Source organism: Pleurodeles waltl, chromosome 11, assembly GCF_031143425.1.
Source record: "Pleurodeles waltl isolate 20211129_DDA chromosome 11, aPleWal1.hap1.20221129, whole genome shotgun sequence".
Lineage (NCBI taxonomy): Eukaryota > Metazoa > Chordata > Amphibia > Caudata > Salamandridae > Pleurodeles > Pleurodeles waltl.
This window is the reverse complement of record NC_090450.1, coordinates 829652962-829676773: the sequence shown is the minus strand read 5'-3', so window position 1 is coordinate 829676773 and position 23812 is coordinate 829652962. Positions and strand designations below refer to the sequence as shown.

General features: G+C 44.3%; 1 protein-coding gene across 1 annotated transcript in view; it reads right to left on the bottom strand.

Annotated features, from left to right (window-relative positions):
* The window catches only part of PITPNB (phosphatidylinositol transfer protein beta), a 348647-nt gene that overhangs the window by 277111 nt on the left and 47724 nt on the right, over positions 1 to 23812 (bottom strand). Inside the window, exon 2 of the mRNA XM_069214679.1 lies at positions 10611 to 10641. Within this exon, the coding sequence (XP_069070780.1) occupies positions 10611 to 10641 (31 nt within the window). The remainder of the gene's footprint in view (positions 1 to 10610; positions 10642 to 23812) is intronic.

The window sequence follows — 23812 nt, the reverse complement described above, 5'->3', positions numbered from 1 at the left end:
GAAGGACACTGACCATTAGCCAATGGCAGTGACCAGAAGGAGTACTTGGTCCCTAGGCAACATGACGGCTGGACTGCAAAGCAGCAAGCAGCAGAGAGAAGGAAGTGAAAGCAGACGACATGCTGGCCAATCAGAAGCAAAAAAATTTAAGCGATGTTGTAATAAACCAATGCTAAGATCAGGTTAAGTAGGGGGTTGGTTGTAAAGCCCCTTTTAAGTTTTTTTTATTCACAACAGGTTTTGCAAGCAGCGCGCAAGTGCCCGTGCAGGCAAAACCCAAATATGACCATTACACTCATACCATACGTAGAAGCTTCCCATGAATTGAAAACCTACTCAACCAGTTCCTTCCAACAAAAAAAAAGGGTGTGGAGAGTTCCCTGAAACCTTGGTAGAGAATAACCCTCGCCCTCAAGTCCTTAACGGAATTGAAACTTTCCATTACAAATGCTAGGAAGTTTTTCATTCTATTTCAGGATCAGAGGCGAGGATTATGCTTGTTCAAAGCTTGCCCACCACCAAGGACACCATATCCAAGACAAGCTTGAAATAAAACATCCTAAACATGAAGTCCAAAGACCAATCTATTGCATTAAGGATGCCCTCTAACTTGCCACCCAGTGTTACAAGCCTTAGAGACCATGGCTCCTCTCACCAAGTGAGCACCAAACTGTAACACATCAATGCCAGCCTTCTGCATAGCCAGCAGACCCACTGAGCAATGGTTGGAGAGGAGACAGCTTTGAGAGACATTAGTAACTGTCTCTCACCTGGAAGCCTAAACTCTTTCATCATACTCTTATATCCTTCAGGCACCTTATTAACCACAGTTTCAGGAATTTATTGAACCCCTGGTAAGAGACCAACCATAAATCGGATTTTGTTCTACAGGAAATGTGTAACGTCACTTCGGGGGTGAAAACTCTGCCCGGAACATCAAGATCCAGAACATCAGAGACGCTGCAGCAGGAAATCAAAAATAGGAACATGGCGAATTTTCCTGTAATCTCTTTATGGAGATAAACATGCATTTTGTTGCCAAGATCTGAAAGATTTAGGACTTTATGGACATCACATAAGGAGGAAATCCAGACAAACACGCCTCATCAGCATACTTGCCAGCGGATGCGCACCTACTTGTTAACCTAGTGTTGGGACATGGCCAGCAGAAATAGCTGACATAAAGGTATTCAACGTCCTATAGGCCAGGCCCTGTGATACCAGCGAAACCAAAAACTGCATGACAGGGACAAGGTCGGTCCCCAAGGTATCTTCACCTTTGAATATAACTCCACCAAGCTGATTTGTATTGTTGGAGGTACCAACGGCCCATGCTGTGTCCAACATCGGCTCAGTGACTTGAAGCCCAGGACTTTTCCATCTTTCCCTGTAATCCTCCATGCCTTGAGAGGCACCCTTCCTTGAAGGAGTATCCAGTAAGCATGTGGTAGAAAGATTGGAATATCCCCAAATAGTTCAAGAAGGGCTGGAAACCACACTTGTGGTCTCCAAAACAGTGTAATGAGGACTACCCTTGCCTGGTGCCGCCGTATCTAAGATGACAATCAAAGATCATCAGAAAAGGGGGGCGGGAGGTGTATTCCGGTTCCTCTGACCAATCTTGCAGGAAGGCATCCGTTGCCGCTGCAAGAGGGTCCGATTTCCGAATGAAATGTCTATCAACTTGGTGATCCAATTATCAAAAAGACAAATGGTCCTCAAGGGGAAAATATAACCCTTGACTTCTACAGCAATACTGATACAGATATCTTCAGTAGATAAGTTGCATTTAGACAAATGTATAGATTACAAGCATGCACTTAAAATTATTTAGAAAAATATATAAAACACACCACAAACATATTTCCAAAAACCAAACATAACAGGTGCTCTCAAAAGTGTATCAGTGCAGTGCAAGTGATCAAGTGGATAAATAGTGTGCAACTAATATACAAAATGCAAATATGTACAGGTGACTGATAAGGACATATGGAGGGAATAAACAATACTCAAAAGTGTGGAAATCCAGAATCAACCTCAAAAAGCACTCCACTGCAAAACATTGTCAACGTTTCGACCCACATAACACAGTGACTAAGACAAAGGTCATCATCAGGACAGAAATATTTTGATCAGGAGATACCAACTGAGGTAAACCGCCACCACAAACATCCCAAGATTTGTGTGGGAGGGCACACCGCCCTAGGCAAAATGGAGTGGACTAAATCCAACTCACGGTGCAGAAACCACTCACACAAGCTTGAGCCACTGATTAAAAAAAGCCACATTAAGCATTCCACCAAAGCCAGGTCCTAGGGTTACTGGGTAGCTTCTTATTCTTTATCATTGCACTTGGTGACCCAGGCATGACTAAGATCCACAGTGAATGGACACCACCTACTGTCGATCCTCTTGATGCTCTGCTGATCCAGCTGCCACAGGCTCATATGCGACCATTCCCTCAAGCAACAATCTGCCACTTCGTTGGAGACTTTTGGGAGGTACTACGATGTGACCGAAATTTTGTTGGATAGGCAGAACATCTAGAGCTCCTTGGCTAGGTCTGCAAGGAATTTTGACGTGGACTCCTCAGGTAAATGATGACACAGCAATTTGCACTCTCTTTGGTCCAAAATTGGACGGCAAAAGATTCTTCCATGTGTTCCAGACAGTTTATGTGGAGTTGTTGTTCTGCTGAGGACTATTTTCCTCCTGTGAAGTAATTCCCCCACATTGCATTTCTATCCAGAATTTGCAGGTATCGGACTCTATAATAATATCCGGGTCAGATCCGAAGACGTCCATGTCATTTCACACCTCAATGTGGGCCAGCCACCTCTGCATCTCATTCTTGACTTCTTCCGTTAAAGAAATTTGCTCTGAATATTGGAGGCCCCTGCTAAGGTGAAAAGCCTTGAGCTTCTGGAGGGCCTTGTAATGCAGCGGCCTGGGAAAATTGCCTGGGTGGCGGATGACAGAAGCCCACCACCAGACCAGTCTGACGCAACAAGGTTGTTGGCTTGTACAAAGTGCATCTCAATTCTGAGAGGGAAGACTGAGGGTCTTGTCCCTCGAGTTGATGACAGAACCGAGGAAGGTCATCTGTCTGGACGGAGAGATTTCTTTTTGTTGATGACAAAACCCAAGCTTTTGAGAAGGAGGATTGTCGTTTGCAACTGCTCTGCTAGGTTGTCTGGACACTGATCCATCCGGATAAGTTCAACAAAGTAGATGATAAGACGGAAACCCTGGGCACTGAGAGATTCCATTACCAGCTTTAGCACTTTGGTGAGGCACCATGATGCTGAAGAGAGAATGAAAGGCAGAGTCTTGACATTGTCTATTTGGCACACCCATAGGAATTGCAGAAACCTGCATTGGGACGCGAAGATTGGAAACGTTAGATACAAGTCCTTGAGATCTAACCGTATCATCCAATTGTCCGGTTACAACAGGTCTCGCAGTAGATGGATACCTTCCATCTTGAAACAGCATTGAATTCTTTTAGATTTACCACTGGTCACTGACCACCACTGCCCTTATCCACAAAAAATATGTTGCGGAGAAAACCCCTTCGGTGGAGAGAGTACAGGGCAATAGTGTCTTTGCGCAACAAGTCTGTCACTTGTCTATCAAGGTAGTATGCTCCGAGCGAAAAAGCTAATGGAAGTGGACGGAGAAGTTGCACTGGGGAGCTTTAAAACTCGATGTGAAAGCCCTGAACCATCTGTAGGATCCGTGGGTCCAAGGTTACCACCTCCCAGTTGTGGAAGAAATAAGCCAACCAACCAACCACCCACCTTTTGTCAGGAAGAAGTCGAACACTCACCTGACTGGGCCCCATGAAATTGTCTTCTGGAGGAGCCTCAACACCTCGGGCCTCTCCTGGAGGGAACAAATTCACTGGGACAGTACTGGTCCTGCCATTGGCACTTCTGGTAGCCTTGTCCTCAAGAAGCAGCCAGCCGAGCAACCCCTACCATGGTCAGCTTGAAACAAATTCAGGGGTGGAAGATTTTCCTCACTGAAACCTGTACTTTGTCAAAGGACTTGAAAGTGGACACAAATTTCTCTAACTCGATTATAAAAGACTCTTAAAAAAAAGTCACCCTTGGCCACTGCACCTGCTTGCATGGAAGCCACATCCCCTAGCTTGGGGTTCACTTTGATCAGGAGAGAACAATGCCTCTCAGTAGGTACTGTGCAGTTGGCATCGCCAAGAAATATTACTGCTCACTGCACCCATCCTGAAAGGACCTCTGGAGAGACTGTTGTGTCTATTTACTTAGATCTAAGATTTTTGTCAGGGGCCCAATGACATCCAGGAGCTTTTACTGACAGGCTCCCCATGATTTAACTATGGCTGCTCTTTTTCCAGAAACTTGGCCATCCTACTGTCTATGTCTGGTGTGAGGGCCACTTTTCCTGTCGGGGATGGGCACAGACATCTGTCCCGGAGATGGGCCCTCACCTCCTCATCAAGAGGTTTCCGGAGACAATTTGCCACGTACGGGGCAACCTTGGTGGAAGGGGACAATTCTGAAAAATGGGGTTGTACCAGATCATCAGGATCTAGCATGTGCAAGTGGTCTTCAGGCTCGTGGGTGCTATGTGAGGTGGAGGGAGTAGCACTGGGGAATGGGCACCAGGGCCTCATCATTAGAATCACCTTGGGACTAATTTCCATCTCCATCCGGGAAGGAGGAAAAGGTCAGATTGTCAGGAGCGGATCCCAATGCCTCTGTGTGGTACTCAAGACCACTAGGGAGAGGCCTAGAGAGGAACACCTTCTTTAGCCTCTCAAGTGCACTCAAGCCAACCCCTAAATATGCCTTGTGCTGGGGGTTGGGGGACATTGCGTAACCTGGTCAGTGGCTAGGAGGATAGCCGGGGATGGGTGGATCTTGAGATATGTATGTTTAATGGAACAGGGCAGGAGTAGGCTAACTGAATTAAGCGCAGTTCCAGTGGTTCAAACGCAGAGGTTGCCACTAGGTGAATTGAGGCATCCCCTGCCTCACACAATTCCACATCAAGAGGGAGTATCGAGAGACTCCTCTTGCATGTACTCGGCCCTCCATTTGTGCTATATAGGAATTATATGTATATATATATATATATATATATATATATATATATATTTCAAAAGGTTACAGGACGTTATAGTTAGGAAACAGAATTTAAAAAATCTTAGAAATTCACTGAAAAAAAAAAAAACAAAGGTTACATACAGGGCCGTTACAGTTAGGTTCAGAATTTACTTGTACGAAACCATGGAAATTTAGCAAAGCTGTGCATGGCGATGATGCGAGTTATAGTTACCTAAGGGGGCGAGCTATCATTACTTGAAAGAACTTACTGTAACTGCTGAATTGGTCTAGTTTCGTACGAGTAAATTCAGAACCTAACTATGGCACTCCTGTAAACTTTGTTTTTTTTCATTGAATTTTTAAGTTTTTAAAAAATTCTATTTCCTAACTATAACGTCCCCAAAAAAAAAAAAAAATATATATATATATATATATATATACATATACACACACACACAGTTTAAAAAACAAAGTTTACCGGGACATTATAGTTAGGCTCACATTTTAAACATACAAAACCATAGAAATTCCCCAGAAATGCCCTAAGATAACTATAACATGCTCCCCCATCATGCAGTTTTTTCATCAAACATTTTACAGCAAATATTACAGTGATATTATCAATGATGTTATCAAAGATGTCATGAGTGTCGTAATTGGTGGGGTCATTAGCAGTGCATGACGAGGGCGCGAGCTTTAGTTACCTTAGGGCACGAGTTATAGTTACTTAGCTAACTCTAACCATAACTGGCAAACTTCTATGGTTTGGAAAGTTTAAAATGTGAGACTAACTGTAATGTCCCTGTAACCTTTGGGTTTTTTAAGTGAATTTCTATGTTTTTTTTTCTTTGTTTTTTTTACCATATACTAATTTTTAGTACTACACGTTAAACCAACCACCGTCGCACATGGCTAAAGGGCGTGCACTGTGGCGCTGGCCACAGGGCTTGGCCTTGGGCTAGGCCCTGTGGCCAACCCCCTACACGCACCCAAACTTTCACTGTGCACTGCCTTTGCCCATGTATTGCAGGTGTTGCCTACAAGACCTGGCCAACCCCCCAAATCACCTTTGGCAGTGCGCAGCAGGAGTTGACCGCAGCCTGTCTCTTTGGGTGTGAGAATAATTGTAAGAGGGTGTATTACAGGATGAGAGTAGCTGTGAGAGTGCGTGCATCAGTGTCTTAGTGGGTGCATCAGTGTCTGCGCAGGTCTGTGAGTAGGTGCATCGGGTGTCAGTGAGTGTGAGCGGGTGCACGAGGATCTGAGTGGGTCTGTTAGTGGGTTCATGAGTGGGTCTGAGTTGCTGTGTAAGGGTCTGAATGGGTGGGCGACTAAGAAGAAGATTGAAAGAGATAGAGAAAGAGTGAAAGGGAGAGAAAGTTTTTTAGGCATTGATGGAGGACATATTTAGAATATGAGATTTCTGCACAAATTCCAAGAAAAATATATTTGTTATTTAAAAAGAATAAGATCACCTTTTAGTATGAGCCTTAAACATTTGAACTAAAAAAAAATCAAAGGTAGGAAATGACCAGGGGTACATCAGGACTCAAACCCTAAACGTTCAGTGTGAAGGTCTGTGACCTTCACACTTGAGCTATTGATTTTTTTTAAGTAAATATTTTTAGCCCTTTATGGGCTATCTGGGACCACGGGAGAAGCCTCAAGACCTCCCCTGCAGTCCCTGACAATTTATTTTCTTTGTTTTTTTTTTATTATATGCCCTTTATGGGCTATCTGGGACCACGGGTAGGGGGGGCAGAAGGTCTCCCCTGAGGTTCCATTGCTCCAAACAACAAAAAAGCCTCTTTCTGGGCCAAGAACAAACTTTCTGCAAAATGTGGTGTAATTCCATCCAGTGGTTTTGGTGCTATCGCTGTTCAATTGTTCGTATGGGAACACTCCTAATTTCACTCCCCCTTTATCTTGGCCCCTGCTTCACGGATCACCCCGAAACTTTCCAGACAGTAGCTTACGCGACTGTCAAATGTTTTTAGAAATTTTCGTGAAGATTCGTCAAGCGGCACCAAAGATATAGGCAAGTAAAAAACAGCATTTTCTATAGAAACTAGGTCCTAACTATAACTACCTAGTTGCAACCACCACTAGGTTATATATTTATGTACATAATTGTTTTCACAGAAAAAAACAAAGGGTACAGGGACGTTCTAATTAGGTCCTGAATTTACTTCCACAAAATCAGAGAAATTCAGCAGTTAGTTACCTGAGCTAACGGTAACTTGTGCCCCTATAATACACTGCTTATGGCATTACATCACTCATGACAGTCAGTGACATCACTCATGACATCATCCAGTATCTGTAAGTGGTTATATGCAGGTATGACTGAAGGTGTGAGTGCTTGCTTTGGTGAGTTAGTGGTTAAGTTAGTTTCTGTACGAAACCATAAGTGGATGTGTTACTAGGTTTATGTATGATGAAGTGGCTGTAATAGTCTGTATGGGTACAGGGAGTGGGTGTCTGAGTAGTTCTATAGCTGAAAGAATTAGTGTTTGTATAGCGTACTGCCTGTATGTTTCAGCTACTGTGTTAGTGTATAACTCTCTCTGTTATAGAGAACATGGATGTGTGATTTTAGGTGGCTGTATATCCCCAGATAAGTGGTTCTGTTACTTCTTGTGTGGTGCATTAAGTGTATGTATGAGAAGGTATACACGTAAGAAAGAGTATCTGTTAGTAGCTGTATGGGTAATTAAGTATGTGAGTGAGAGGTTTAACTGGGCACTGAGTGGCAGTAATAGCACCTTTATTAATCAGTTAGTAGGTCATTTAGTGAGTATATCAGTGACTGATTTTATGTTTGAGTTGCTGTTCCCATACGTGAGTGATTTATGAGTGAGTCATTGTGAGAGTGAGTAGATGTGTGAGTAAATATATTCTCAAAAAAGTAGGAGTATGAGTTGCTGTATGGGTGAGTATGTGGATGAGTGAGTGCCTGTATGTATTGGTGACTGGGAGTAGGAGTTGTTGTATGGGTGATTGATTGGGTGTGTAAGTCTTTGTATTGGTGGGTAAGTGATTGTGTAACTGTCTGTAAAGTTCATGGGTGTGTTCTTTGTTGCATGTGCGAGTGAGTGGATGTGTTTGTTATATGTATTTTATAATAGATTTCTGAGTCATGTGTGGGTGAGTGAGTGGGTGCATTACTGGTATACTGGGCTGTGAATGGGTTTGTGAATGGTTGTATGAGTATGGTAATAGCATAGTTATGTACGCATGAGTATGTTAGTGTTGTGTGAGTGGGTGTGTGGCAATAGTTGTTGATGAGTCAGTGTGTGGGTGCTTCAGTATCTCACTTGGTCTGTGAATGGGTGCATCAGTGTCTGAGTGGATCTCTGAGTGGGTGCATAAGGGTCTCAATGGGTCTGTGAGTGGGTGCATGAGAGTGAGTTAATTTGTGAGTGAGAGTTTGAGGGTCTGTGAGTGGCACCACTCTATGAGTGGATGTGTGTGTGGGTCTGAAGGTGTGTGTGACTGTCTGAGTGGGTGTGTGAGTGGGTGCATGAGGGACTGTGAGGGTCTGAGTGAGCCTGTGAGTGGGTCCGTCAGTATCTGTGTGTGTGTGTGTGTGTGTGTGTGTGTGTGTGCGTGCGCATGAGTCTGAGAGCATGTGTAAGTGATTGAGTTAGTGTATGAATTAGCCTTTGGGTTCTCTTCCAAATCTTTTCATATTTGTAAATATTTGCGAATATTGCACATGGTGATGCAAGATTATTTTAAACCCATCATATGCCCCTAATACACACCCCTGGGGTCAGCGTCCCTCCACCCTGACCCCTTATGCCAATTTCAATTAGGATTTTCACCCCTGGGGACCGTGTCCAGTGAAAGAAAATGGCAGCCACAACTTTCTAGCCAGGTTGCTGTCAGCAGTTACAGCGCTTCTTTTTGCATATGCATTCACAAAAATGTGGGAATATTCGCAATTTGCAAGCCCAGGTATACAAATTTGGATTTCCGTCAATATCACAAAAACTACTGAATAGATTTACATCAAATAAGCGAAAGTGTAATCTGCGTATCGAAAGCTATCTTTCTGTCACATTTGTAATTCAGCTCAGTGGTTCGAGGTGTAATCGTGTCTAAAAGTCCTACTGGAATCAACATAGGAAATGCAACTTTTTTGACCCTTACCCCCCACCCCCCGCTGCCAAAGATATAGATAAGTCAAAAAAATAAATATTATACGGACACTGGGTCTAACTATAACTACCTACTGGCGTATATATCACCGCTTGCGGCTGCCAATGTGGTAGAGGATGAAGGCCAGTTAATAAGGGTGAGTGAATGCGCAGCAAGTCAAACCCTGGGGTCTGCACACTCTATGAGATCTGATAGGGTTAATTTACCACCTGCGCCCTGCCCCTGGGGGCAATGCACAGAATGCGGTCATGCGCGAATATAAAACAGAGTGTATGTGTGTGATATGGATATAAATGCAGTCAAGCGTTGTGCTGTAAAACATTTTTTTATTCTGTATACACCCTGCAGGGTGTTTTTGGCTTCCAGGCATCCCGGGGAGAGAGCAAAAAAAGCACAGGGTCCGCAAGGGTGATAGGCTCATGATGACGAGCAATGAGACGCGTGATTCACATTTGTCTCATTGAGTACGCGCTTAAGGGAGCTGCCCTGCGCACCACACTCACGCGGCCCCCAGATTAAACAATTAAACTCAGATGCGAAAGAAGTGCTGACACAGACTCCCACAGCGGCAAACCATCTGTAATATAAAGAAACACTTTAAATAGAGAGAAAAAAAGAGAGACACTCAAGCAGGAAAGAAAGAGGAAGTCATACGGGGGGGACTCTTGTTAAGAGACACAACAGAAACTGTTGATTTAGGTTTTTTGTTTCCTTCCCATTGCTTGCTGGGAAAGGTAGTTAAAATTAATAAATTGAAGTATGCCGGACTGAAAATATAGGGGAAAGAAGAGCCGATTCCGGTCCTGGCATGTAATTCTGATTTGCTCAACTAGTAATCAGGGTTTAAGTGTACATTTTTTAATACCTGTGTGGTGGACTGGAACACAAACACATTAAAGTTGAAAACACTGTAAATATAGTAAAATTACCCTGTATTTTGAGCTATAGAAAAGCGAATGGTCGTAACTTTATTTTTAATAACAGCGCACACCCTGATGGTCCTACAAACCTGCGATGTACCTGCCCACAGAACAGAAATCGCACACAAAGTGTTAGAGACTGAAGATTAGCTTCCTGTCGCTTCCCTACGTCCTTAACATTTGGCTTGTCCCTAGGGTGCTTGCTGACAACACAATTCAAAGAAATGAAGAGTCATCATCGTACCAAGAATAAGCACGAGTCTGCAGGGGATACATGCACGCCACATTGGTGAAAAGGGAAAAGAAGATAGAGGTAGTTGTGCAAGTGAAAAGTGCATGTGCAGGCAATGGAAACGGACAACAAATTAGAAGTGCCAACGAAAGACTGTATCGAGAACTTCTACATCGAAAATATCATAACAAACAGATGACATACCTCTTCCACTGAGCAAGGTAAAACCACACGGCTGAAAGAAAAAAAGAGAATAATTAAAATGAAGTAAACACTATACCTGTTTAGATTTGTGCGGTTTACCTCTTTCGAGTTACAAGTGTTTGTTCTACTTAAGTACCTATTTCATCACTTTGCTCTTAACATTAAAGGTTTGAATAGTGAATTAGTAAATCACATTTGGCACTCAATTACAGTATGTCAATGAATCACTGATAAAAATGGGCCAGATTATTACTCGCAAAGCAGCTGTCATTTAACTGGATATAATTACAATGAAACAAGGACTACAAAATTCGAAATGACCCTCATATATTCCTACAGAAGAAACAGAGGAGTGTGATTTCCATAACGTGATGATGATTTAGCAGTATAAAAGTCACACTATATGTTTTAGTTTATTCTTAAGTTTAGCCAAAATAATATCCAAGGGTCATGAGAGTGAACAATAAATGGATATTTAACATTATAACCTAATGTGTTTGTCAGTTTCACACCAAATTATACAGGTCATAGGATTTATAAATCATAAGAAACAAACAGCGCCTTAAACAAAGTTGCCCAACGAGCAGAAGTTAGAGATCAATACCGGAAAAACAAAAATAAAGAGTAGAAGAACGACTGAAAATGAGAGAACAAGTGATTGATTGAAGGTCAGCTCACACTTGGAATTATATGGATGTTTTTAAGCTACAGCAGGAGTAACACAGATAGTATTATGGAGAACATTTTTGGAGGGCTAAAAGAGAAGGGCTAAGGATACACCTTCTTTTGAAGAGTGGAGGTTTCAGTGTAAGGGTTATTGAGATTCTAAGAAAGAACTAAGGGCCAGATGTACCAAAGTATTTTACCCTTTCTGTGTCTATGGGAAAAAGCTTTCGTACATATGGCCCTAACTCCCTGTACTTATTAATTTCTAATCCAAAACCTCTGGGGCCCCAGAGTGTAGGGTTCTACTGCAAGTAATAACTTGTACTCATTCTTCAGCCTCAGAAACTAAAACCACCACACGTGGGCAAGACTTCATAACATTAACACAATAATGGTATGCCCTTCAAATACAAACAGAGCCCACCTAGACTTTGAAAGATAAGTATCTGCAAATATCTGTAAACAAATACATCTAGGAACGTTATTCGATTTTTAAATAGGTACCAGCTCTACTCCTTTTCGAACATTCCTTTGACCTATTGAGAGATTAAGGTGCTCATTATGACTTCAGTGGTCTTTTTGAAAGACCGCCGAAGCCGCTGGTGCCAAAAGACCGCTGGTGCTGGCGGTCCTTAGACCGTCATATTACGATGTTGTGCCGATTTCAGATGGAAATCCGACACCATCTGCCTGGCCGATGTCGTTATAAAAGCGGTTTCCACCCCCAGCCCAGCCATGCCAACAGGACGACCGCCCGCTATATTGCGATCCATAATATGGCACAGCTGTTTCCTGAACGGCGGTGGAAAGCATCAGGCCTACTGCTGTAGTCTGACAGTTGCAGTTCAAATACTGAAATTTGACCTGTCAAAATAAACCCTTTAAAAAGGTCAAAACCTCCCTTTTAAATGTGGGGAAAAAACACTGCCATGTAGGCCTTTTGGTCCATAGGGAAGGGAGCATGGTATTTAAAATCAGAATGTATCTAAATTTAATGTTAACGTGCCCTTTCAGTGACCAGCACCCAAAAGCAATTTTTTTATGTGGCAAGTCTAACTCTCATATGTAGAAAACCAGAGCACAGATTAAAAATCCAAATACTGTATGTTAGGAACAGGATTAGTCAGAAAAGTAAACAACTCTTTTTCATAGTTATCAAAAATTCATTTTAATCGTGAAAACTGTTGTTTTTTCATAAATATTTAGGAAAAGTGACTTTCAGAATGTTACTTTTTCACAGACTGAAGTCCCTGAAGGCTAATTTGCTCTCAAATTTATCACAGGCAGAGATTAGCATTTAAAACGGTGTGATAAATGTGGGAAATGCTCCTCAGGACCAAACAATACGCTGACCTGAATCAGGTCCTACTAGCAAGGAGCTGGTGATTCATTTTTCCTTAGCACTGCCATTTGGTGGATAAAGGGCAAAGGGGTAAGTCAGTGACTTACTATTGTTAAAGGTGAGGACATTTATAGGTAGGGCCCACCCTTTTGTTTTTCCCCGATTGCTGCCTCAGGACTTCTCATGACAGCCAGGTGCAGAGAACTCACACTTCATTATGCCTTTGTTTTGGATAGTCCTACTTGGCGCCAGCCTCATCATTACCTGCGTGACAGCATTGGCCTTGCAAAAGAATGAGCTGGCACCACAGCCATAAAATGAAATTTGAAAAGGAACAACTCCAAACCGGTTCCAGAACCTTAGACTGTGAATAACTTTTTCCTACCTGGAGAAACATTATACAAGTAGGACCTAAGCCACTACCACTTTTTCTCCCATTTCAATGTCTTCTTGACCATGCAATGAAAAGCTCCACAGAGTATTCATAGAGCTGCTGAATAACCAGAGCAGGTGTCTGCATGACCGTCAGTCTACCATAATTGAGGGACATCACCCAAAACTTGTGCCTCCTGCTGGAAAGGCTGAAGATTGCCTAATGCCTAGGCACCAGACTGCCTGTTGCTCAGAGAGGGAAGAAGAATTCCAGGCCCTATAGTAGGAGAGACTGTCCAGGACGAACGCACAGAAGCAGCCTATTCCCATCAGAAGCGATGACAGAGCCAACCTGAGTCGTGAGGGTCTCTAAGTGCAGTTCCTATAGTTGACACAAAGAAATAAAGCAAGAAAGCAACACTGTGCCATCCGCCACCCCTGCAGCATGCCCAAAGGACAGGTGCTGTAGCTGTCCGATGTTGGTGTACCTGATGAGGGAGTTGTCACTGAAGCAAAAAGCCCAGTTCTCAACCCAGAGGCCATAACTGCTGAAGACAAGTACCTGTCTGAAACCAGCCAGAAGATTACAACTGCTGAACACAAACACCAGTCTGATCTCAGCCTGAACCCACAAGTGTAAAAAGTGAGGTCCCGCCAAGCAGGCTTGCCACGCTGTGCAACCCCACCATTACAAGTCCAGAGGAAGGCTACCAATGAGGTCCCACATCACAAAGCAAGGTGCAAGTCCGATGAGTGCACCTGCCAAAGTTGCACAAGCAGCGCTGCCGGAGCAGGTAAAGCATGGCTGAACGTGAAAGTCTGACCTTACTGAGCAGAAGTTAATATGCTATGAGAACAATAATTGTCTGAACTGATCTATGAATTATGTGGTAAATACTAGTGAATTTTCCCTATGGCTAATCTAATTTAATACTCTAGGTTACTAATGGGGTACTATTTGGTGAATGATCCATTTAGGTATCAGTTGGATAGGTATGATTTGAACTATTTTCATGCTATTCCCCTCGGTGCAATAAAGAAGTGTCTTCCATCATTAAGTGAAGGGATTGGACGAAGTGGCAACAGCAAGTGAGTGCCTCAATAAGTGTGAATGAGGTAAAACCCATTAGAGAGTGCTAGGCATGAATGAGGGGCTCAGTGGGAATCAAGTGTTCTTTATGTTGGAGAATATGAGTGATTGGTATTTTTTAAGTGGAAGGTGGGTTTAATTTTTTCCATGAAAGTGATGTGTGAGATATGATAAGGATGTATGCCTATTATGGAATATCACTAGATACTGAGATGATATATTTGTTTTTTGAATGATTTTTAAACAAGTGCTAGCCAATATAAGTAGGTGTTTTATTACAATGGATTGTTTTGTGGTTATATATGAAATATGGAAAATGAAGTTTGTAAAGTGCTTTTTGCATGTGTTTATATTTAAGGATTTGTACTATTTGCTTTTTTACATACGATGGGAGGAAATATAAAATTAGTAGTCCTGATGAAGGTGGTGTGTATATAGACATTTGAGCTGACACATCGATGAAATACAAAAGCAGGACTTACAGTGCATGGATGATGATAATATGTTATTGATTGCACGCTTTTAGATCTGGTGACATTTAGTCTGAGAGTGTGTTTTATCACAAAAGGCGAACTGGGCAGTCTTGAGAACTCTACCCTATTCATAATGTCTTTTGTACTGTATTTGGCATGTTGGTGCATTTGTGTTTTTATTTAATGAGATTTTTTTTAACACATACATTTTAATGTAATAGCATTAAATCCTTGCATGTTTTTGTCAAATTCCTATGGGATTGAATTAGATTGACATGCCATTTTGTTTGATGAATGAGTGCGTGTCTAGAAGCATTTGCCGGGGGAATTTCAAGCATTTTTGGTTTGTAGAACCCTGTCCCCTTGGTTTGAGGGTATATATCTCAATATTTTTGGTAATCTATGCCTATTGCTGGTATTCCTATACAAGTCACAGAAGACATTGACAGAGCTTCCTGGAACGGGTACAGGACATCCCAATGGGATTAACACTTGACTAGAAGATGTAGTAGAGATCACAACCTGTAGCGGGGTTCCTATTGCACTGTGTGACATTTCGTTGTACTGTGATATTAAAGTGATTTATTTTTACTAAGATAAGCCCTGGGGCTGGACAGCACATTATTGTGTCTGTTGAGGTCTAATCTCTTGGCCCCCATACAACCTCCCGCAGAAACTTTTCACTGCTCGCCCTTGTTACCCTGACATTCAAGTGTAGAAGAGGTGTACTTGGCCAAATTTGCAGATCCATAGTAGGATGAATACCAGTGGCAAATGTCCCTAATCACCATGACTGTAGCCCTGTAGTTCCTGTCTGCCCTGTCACAACCTTGCACCCAAACGGATTCTGACTTTTGCATCCAGTCTCTGAATCCACATGCAACATCTACATTACATAAAATGTACCTACTGCAATCTATTCTGCCAATTACCTTTTCCACCGTGGTTTTGTAGCTGTGTACAACATTCCTTATTGAAATCCCACCTTAACCTCTTAAAATAAATACCTAAAATCCTCGCACTGTGTATTCCAATTTGCCTCCTAGAATTCGTTGAGGAGAACAAAAGCCTTCCTGTAGAGCAGACCACGTTTTGACAGTAAATATCAAAATGGATGACTATTTAACTCTGCAGACTGACTGAAAAATACTCAATGATTCGATAAGCATATATTCACTATATGACAGCGTTTGATTTTCTGAATAGCATGCAACTGTAGGCAAAAGCTTTGAAAGTGGTGGGGCCTACTATTCTCTTCGATTCAATGAAGCTGATGCATGTATAAATGTGGAGCCAAATTAATATCACCAGTGAAGGGCAAGAATGGTAGACATTTCTATAATAAAAATGGATATAGGAGTGTATTTTGTCCAGACACAATTTTCCCAGGAATGTGTAGACCTTTTTCCGATAGAAAGACTACCCCCTGTGAGGTCGGAACCGGGAAAACTGCAAGTACTCTTATAATCAAATTACCTTGTCATACTTGATACTACTCAAATAGCATCACAACTTCTCTCTGCTTTAGGAAACTAAGATGATTGTGCACTGTATATGACGGAATTCATCAAAAATCAAACACATTATTTACCATAGATATAAAAATGGATATGCTATCAGTGGAGTTAATACATCTTGCGACTAGAAATTGTTAATAGACAAACATAGAAGTATGATTCACCTCTAATATGAACAAGAAGGTACATTAGAATAAAATCACGAGATAAACAAAATATGCAATTAATGGTGACCTCAGTTTTTTTTAGAAATAACAAACACCTGGTGTAGGTGCGCTAAAACGTATATATAGAGCAAATGTTACCCCACCCAATATTTCAATATGTGGTTAAGCGATTTTCAGTAAAAATCCTAACAGTGTAAGAAGCATGAGAAATCTTATAGAAAAGACTTTTATGATTATGCAGATCTAAAGCAGTAAAGAACGAGTTACTTACCTTCGGTAACGACTTTTCTGGTGGATACATTAGCTACCTGTGGATTCCTCACCTCATGAATACTCCCATGGCGCCAGCATTCTACGGAAATCTTCTTACTAGTCTCTGCACGTCGACGAGGACGTCACTGTCTCGCACGCGACGCCGTCTGACGTCATACAGGCAATAAGAGGTCCTCGACGACGTGCGGACGTCAGTACCAATAATTTTTTACGTGCATGAGAACAACCAGGCAATGCAATGAAAGAACAAAGCAACATCCATTATAATGTAAAAATACACCACATTGTATGAATAACTGTAAATCTTTTTATGTACATATATATATATATATATATATAAAACTCTCTCTTTTAAAATATATACACACACCAAGTATATACATAAAGATATATAGACATATACCTACATATATATAAATATATTATATATATACATCTATTGCACCCTCAAAGACCAAGAGGAGCACACTCAAGGATTACTTGGCAAGACCATAAAGGCAACGGGGAGGCGGGTGGGACCGTGAGGAATCCACAGGTAGCTAATGTATCCACCAGAAAAGTCGTTACCGAAGGTAAGTAACTCGTTCTTCTGATGGATACAACTACCTGTGGATTCCTCACCTCATGAATAGAGTCCCAAAGCAGTACCACGCCCGGCGGTGGGTGCCTAAATGGTCAAACCAAGAAATCCTGCAGCACTGACCGTGCAAAATGGCCGTCCCTTCTAACCTCAGAATCTAAACAGTAATGTTTTGCAAAAGTGTGAAGGGACGACCAAGTTGCGGCCTTGCAGATGTCGACCACAGGAACACCTCTGGCTAAGGCCGAAGTGGCCGACTTAGCTCTGGTGGAATGAGCTCTAATGCCCTCAGGAGGATCCTTCTTTGCCAAAGAGTAACATATTTTAATGCAAAGAACAACCCACCTGGATAGTGTTCTCTTGTGGACTGCCTTTCCTCTCCTCTTGCCCACGTATCCAATAAACAGCTGATCCTCCAGCCTGAAATCCTTTGTTCTATCGATAAAGAAGCTCAACGCTCTCTTTGGGTCCAGACGGTGCAGTCTTTCTTCCTCTTTGGAAGGATGAGGCGGAGGATAGAACGTGGACAAAGTAATTGCCTGAGCCAAATGGAAGGGTGAAACAACCTTCGGGAGGAAAGCAGCCTTGGTCCTCAACACCACCTTATCCCCATAAAAAGTTGTATAAGGGGGTTTTACTGATAAGGCCTGCAACTCACTCACTCTCCTTGCTGATGTTATAGCTATCAGGAAGACTGTTTTTAAAACCAAATACCTCAAGGGGCAAGAATGCATAGGTTCAAAAGGGGACCCCATAAGGAAAGTCAGGACTAAGGACAAATCCCATTGCGGCATAACGAATGGCTTTGGAGGATATTGATTTAGAAGACCTTTCAAGAATCTGATAACAATAGGGGATTTAAATAAAGATGGTTGGTCTGGAAGACATATGAAGGCTGACAAGGCCGATAAATAACCTTTAATGGTAGCCACTGCACAGCCTTTCTGCGCCAGAGATAGAGCAAAAGACAAAACGTCCGATAGATGAGCATGTAAAGGATCAATCTGCCTCTCTCCACACCACGCAACAAATTTAGACCACCTATTAGCGTAGATAGATTTAGTGGAGTGTCGCCTGGCCGCTAATATAACATCCACTACCTCAGGCGGGAGAGAGAAGGAACTCAGGTTGCCCCGTTCAATCTCCAGGCATGTAGGTGCAGACTCTGGAGGTTGGGGTGTAGAACCTGCCCCTGCGACTGTGAGAGGAGGTCTGCCCTGAAAGGGAGACGGAGCGGCGGGCACGTTGAGAGTTGGAGAAGGTCGGAGTACCACACCCTCCTTGGCCAATCCGGAGCTATTAAGATTACTAGAGCCCGGTCTTGGCGAATCTTCCTCAATACTCGAGGAATCAAGGGTATGGGAGGAAACGCGTAAAGCAACTGGCCGCACCAGGTCATTTGAAACGCGTCCCCCAACGCTTCCTGCATCGGATACTGAAGGCTGCAGAACAACGGACAATGCGCGTTCTCTCGAGTGGCGAACAGATCTACCCGAGGAAACCCCCACTTGTGGAAGATTAAACGGACTTGATCTGGATGGAGACGCCACTCGTGGTCTGCCGAGAAGTGGCGACTGAGACTGTCCGCACGCACGTTCAAGACTCCGGCCAGATGGTTTGCTATCAAGCAAATCCGATGGTCCTTTGCCCAGGACCATAGTCGAAGAGCTTCTCTGCAGAGAAGGTACGACCCCACTCCTCCCTGCTTGTTTATGTACCACATCGTGGTAGTATTGTCCGTTAGGACCTGTACCGACTGACCACGAAGGGAAGGGAGGAAGGCCTTGAGAGCCAGACGTACAGCCCGTAACTCTAACAGATTGATGTGAAAAATCTGTTCCTCTGGAGACCAAAGACCTTTGATCTCCAGATCCCCCAGATGAGCTCCCCACCCTAGAGTGGAAGCATCCGTTATGACTGTGGCCACTGGTGGCGACTGCTGGAACGGCTTTCCTTGTGAAAGATTGTTGCTTGCAATCCACCACTTCAAATCCACAGCAGCATCTCTGGAGATCTTGACAGTACCCTCTAGATCCCCTCTGTGTTGAGACCACTGCCTTCGGAGGCACCACTGAAGAGCCCTCATGTGCCAGCGAGCATGCATGACCAACAGAATGCAGGAGGCAAAAAGACCGAGCAGACGAAGGACCTTGAGGACTGGAACTACCGCTCCATTTCGAAACATTGGAACCAAATCCTGAATATCTTGAATCCGCTGAGGCGGAGGAAAGGCCCGACCCAATGTTGTATCCAGTACTGCCCCTATGAACAGGAGGCGCTGAGAGGGCTCCAGGTGAGATTTGGGCTCGTTCACCGAAAAGCCCAGGTCGAACAACAACTGGGTTGTTGACTGCAGATGACGCAACACAAGCTCCGGGGACTTGGCTTTGATCAACCAATCGTCCAAGTAAGGGAATACTGCTATCCCCTTCCTTCTGAGCTCTGCCGCAACCACCGACATCACCTTCGTGAAGACTCGAGGTGCTGAAGTAAGACCAAACGGAAGGACCGCAAACTGGTAGTGTTGCGATCCCACCACAAACCGGAGATACTTCCTGTGTGACTTGAGTATCGGGATATGAAAGTAAGCATCCTGCAAGTCGACAGACACCATCCAGTCTTCCATGTTCAACGCCAAAAGCACCTGTGCTAGGGTCAGCATCTTGAACTTTTCCTGCTTGAGGAACCAATTCAAGATCCTCAGGTCCAGAATTGGTCTCAAACGACCATCCTTCTTGGGAATCAGGAAATACCTTGAGTAAACTCCTTGACCCCTTTCCTGCTCCGGGACCAACTCCACCGCGCCCTTTAAAAGGAGGACTTCTACCTCCTGTTCTAGCAACAGGAGGTGTTCTTGTGAACAATACGAAGGGCGGGGCGGGATGAGGGGCGGAAACTCCCGAAAGGGAAGGGTGTAGCCTTTTCCCACAACACTGAGAACCCAAGTGTCCGACGTAACAGTCTCCCATTTGGTGAGAAAATGCTGTAATCTTCCCCCTACAGGAGAGGAGTGAGTGGGAAATGGTGGAAGCCTAAGGCTGCTTCCCCTGCTGCACCCCGCCAGAGGATGAGGAAGAGGCAGAGTGCTGCTGAGAGGCTCCCCTGGTGCGGACCCTACCCCTCCCCCTAAAAGATCTATAGGGGTGGGAAGAGGCAGGTTGCTGATATCTTCCCCGAAAGGAAGAGGAGGAAGAGCCACGCCCAAATCCACGAAACCTCCTGAAGAATCTGGAAGAGGCCGTGGAAGAAGGAGCTTGGAGTCCCAACGACTTAGCCGTGGCCCTGCTCTCCTTAAAACGTTCCAAGGCCGAATCAGCCTTAGCCCCAAACAGTTTGTCCCCATCAAACGGGAGATCCAACAATGTGGACTGTACATCTGCCGAAAAGCCCGAGTTACGGAGCCAGGCCTGTCTCCTTTCCACCACAGTTGTGCCCATTGCTCTGGCTACCGAGTCGGTGGTATCCAGTCCCGTCTGGATAATTTGGGTCGCAGCAGCCTGGGCATCAGAGACAAGATCCAAAAGACCCTGGGGAAGCTCTGTAAACGAAGAGGAGATGTCATCCATCAGAGCATGAATATACCTCCCCAGGATACAGGTCGCATTAGTGGCCTTTAACGCCAGACTGCAGGACGAAAAAATCTTCTTCGACTGCGCCTCTAGCTTTTTTGAGTCTCTGTCCCCAGGCACCGTCGGGAAAGAACCAGGCGCTGACTTGGACGAACAGGAGGCCTGCACTACCAAGCTCTCCGGCGTAGGGTGCCTAGATAGGAAACCAGGATCAGTTGGAGCCGTCCGATACCTCCTGGCCACGGCTCTGTGAACTGCTGGGGAAGATGCCGGCCTCTTCCACACCTCTAAAACCGGATCCAGCAGAGCGTCATTAAAAGGTAACAGAGGCTCCGCCGCGGCTGAGGCCGGATGCAACACCTCCGTCAAAAGGTTTTGTTTTGCCTCCACCACCGGCAAAGGCAGGTCCCAAAAACTAGCTGCCTTCCGTACCACTGTATGAAAGGAAGCAGCTTCCTCAGTATATTCCCCCGGGGACGAAAGGTCCCACTCAGGGGAAGTGTCCAGCCCACTGGCCGACTCCAGTCCACGCAGCCCATCACCCGAGTCCTCTAGCTCTCCTTCCTCTAGGGCTCGTTGGTACTCCTGCTCTTCTAGTACCCGGAGAGCACGTCTCCTCGAATGAAGTCGTTGTTCAATACGCGGAGTCGACAATGCCTCCGCCGAAGTCGAAGATCGGCGCCGATCTTCAGAAGCCACCGACGCCGCGTCCGGCGCCACATGTAACTTCGGCGCCGACGAAAGAGCAGCTGAAGCAGATGGACCCACCGGAGTCACAGGCCGAAATCCCGACGTCGACGGGATGGAAATCCCCGGGGCCAATCCTTCTGAAGCCACCGGAGCGGCCACCGGCGCCGACACTGGCGCCGAGCCCACGTTCCCAAACGGGAGAAAGGGCATAAAGGGTGCCGGCCGAAGAGGCGCAGGATCACCCAAAGAAAAGGCCAAAGGCCCAGCCGGAGCACCCCCTGGAGCCATCTGTTGGAAGATGGCATACATCGCATTCAAGAATGCGGAACTATCGGCTCCAGGGGTGGGAAAAGCCGGATACTGGGGTGCCTGTCTCGGAGGCGACCCCGACTCCGGCCTCGGCGTCTGCGCCGGAGAAAACACTTGAGGCTCCAATACCTCAATCACCGACGCCTGTCCAGGCGAAGTTGGTGACGCCGGAGAGGGCAACGGCGTCGAAGGATGCGGCGTCACCGTGGGGCTGACCTCCCATGTCTTTCGGCGCCGATCCGGAGACCTGGAACGAGCCTCCCTTGAATGACGCCGAGATTCTCTACGGCGCCGGGAGTCTCGATGACGCCGATGTTTTGGAGAAGACTTCTTGTGATGCTTCTCCTTTGACTTGGCCATAAACAGCTTCGCCTCACGTTCTTTAAGGGCCTTCGGATTCATGTGCTGACATGAATCACAAGTCGAGACGTCGTGGTCGGAGCTCAAACACCAAAGGCAATCGGAATGAGGATCCGTCACCGACATCTTGCCTCCACACTCACGACAAGGCTTAAATCCAGACTTTCTCTGCGACATTATTTCCACGGAGAAAGAGTACGCAGCAAGATATACACTGTAACCGCAAGAGTAACAGTTGCTCCCTCGAAGATAACCGTTTCGAATGCACGGAAAAAAGGGAACTGACGTCCGCACGTCGTCGAGGACCTCTTATTGCCTGTATGACGTCAGACGGCGTCGCGTGCGAGACAGTGACGTCCTCGTCGACGTGCAGAGACTAGTAAGAAGATTTCCGTAGAATGCTGGCGCCATGGGAGTATTCATGAGGTGAGGAATCCACAGGTAGTTGTATCCATCAGAAACTGGAACTGACAATTATACAACTGAGGACATCGGCAAACTATTGAAGGATGGTTGTTGTGAATGCAATTGGACGTAGGTAGCCTAGCATTACTATTGTACACAGACCTGAATCCTGTCTCAAACAGGATCTAGATATTGTTTCTTTACAAACAAAAGTTAGAAACTAGTAATGCACAGAATGTGACCAATAAATATAAGCCTCTTTTCCCTGACTGTATAGTGAAAATAATTAGTACATTAGTCACCCCACTATTTACAGGCGTTGTAATGTATATCTTCAGCTCAATATCCAGGTCCTTCGGTTCATTGTTGGATGCAAGTTCTTCTTCCAGTTTGAAACACAACTGTACTCCCCATTCTTAGCAATGAACTGATTCTATTTCACAGCTCTTTTCATTATTGTCCCCATGACTCATTTCCACTTTCTTGTAGAAGCATTTCATTTGAAAATAAAAACAAAGGTCTCAAATTATAAACATTGGGTTATTCCAACAGGCTCACCTTTATTCAGCAAGTTCTCATGCTGCATAGCAAAAATACTGTACTTTTCTTCAGAATCTCCATTTCGTCTCATATTTTTTCCCTTTATAGAATTAAGCCCAATCCTTAACTCTTCCTTTCTGCGATTATCTACTATTTTATGAACTCATTTCTCAGTTGCCTTTCCTTTATGGGTTACCACTTTCTTCTAAATTTTATTAATCCAGTCTTTTTAGGGCTTCACTGTTTTGTTTAACAGAGTGATCTGTGCAAGGAAATTCAATATACGAGCATTATAAGAATGTGTCTGTTCCATGAGATTTATTATCAACTCTGCCTAATGTCCAAGAGCCTCAGTCATACCTGAAATTAATATGAAATGTGTAAAAAAGCATTTCAATCTAGACCACAGATGTAATTAACACCTGGTTACAGAAAAGGGTAGATCCCCCCCAAGACCTACTTCATGGAGTAACCTATCGGAGAAAGAAAACTCCATTCCAAAGCACTCTGTTTAGACAGTTCCTATCCTTTAGTTGTTTTGCTCTTGCTGGGGCCAGTATTGGCTGGCAATCTTTCAACCTTCCTAGAACATCTAGATCTTGCACATGTGGTAATGTCACGTTTATGGCTTGTGTTGGTTCTCTTACGAATTCTTGACTGTCGTTTTGCTGAACAAAACTCGTAGCTTATTGCCTTCCCCGGCACAGATAACACTTCTGTCAACTGCTATTACAAATTTTATCATTTTGAGCATGTGTGTACCACTATCTGATTCTACGCCGCTCTAGTGATTCATGCAGATTAGGTCCTCTAAAAGTGGTGCCTATGGCTTACTGTTACACACCCTCA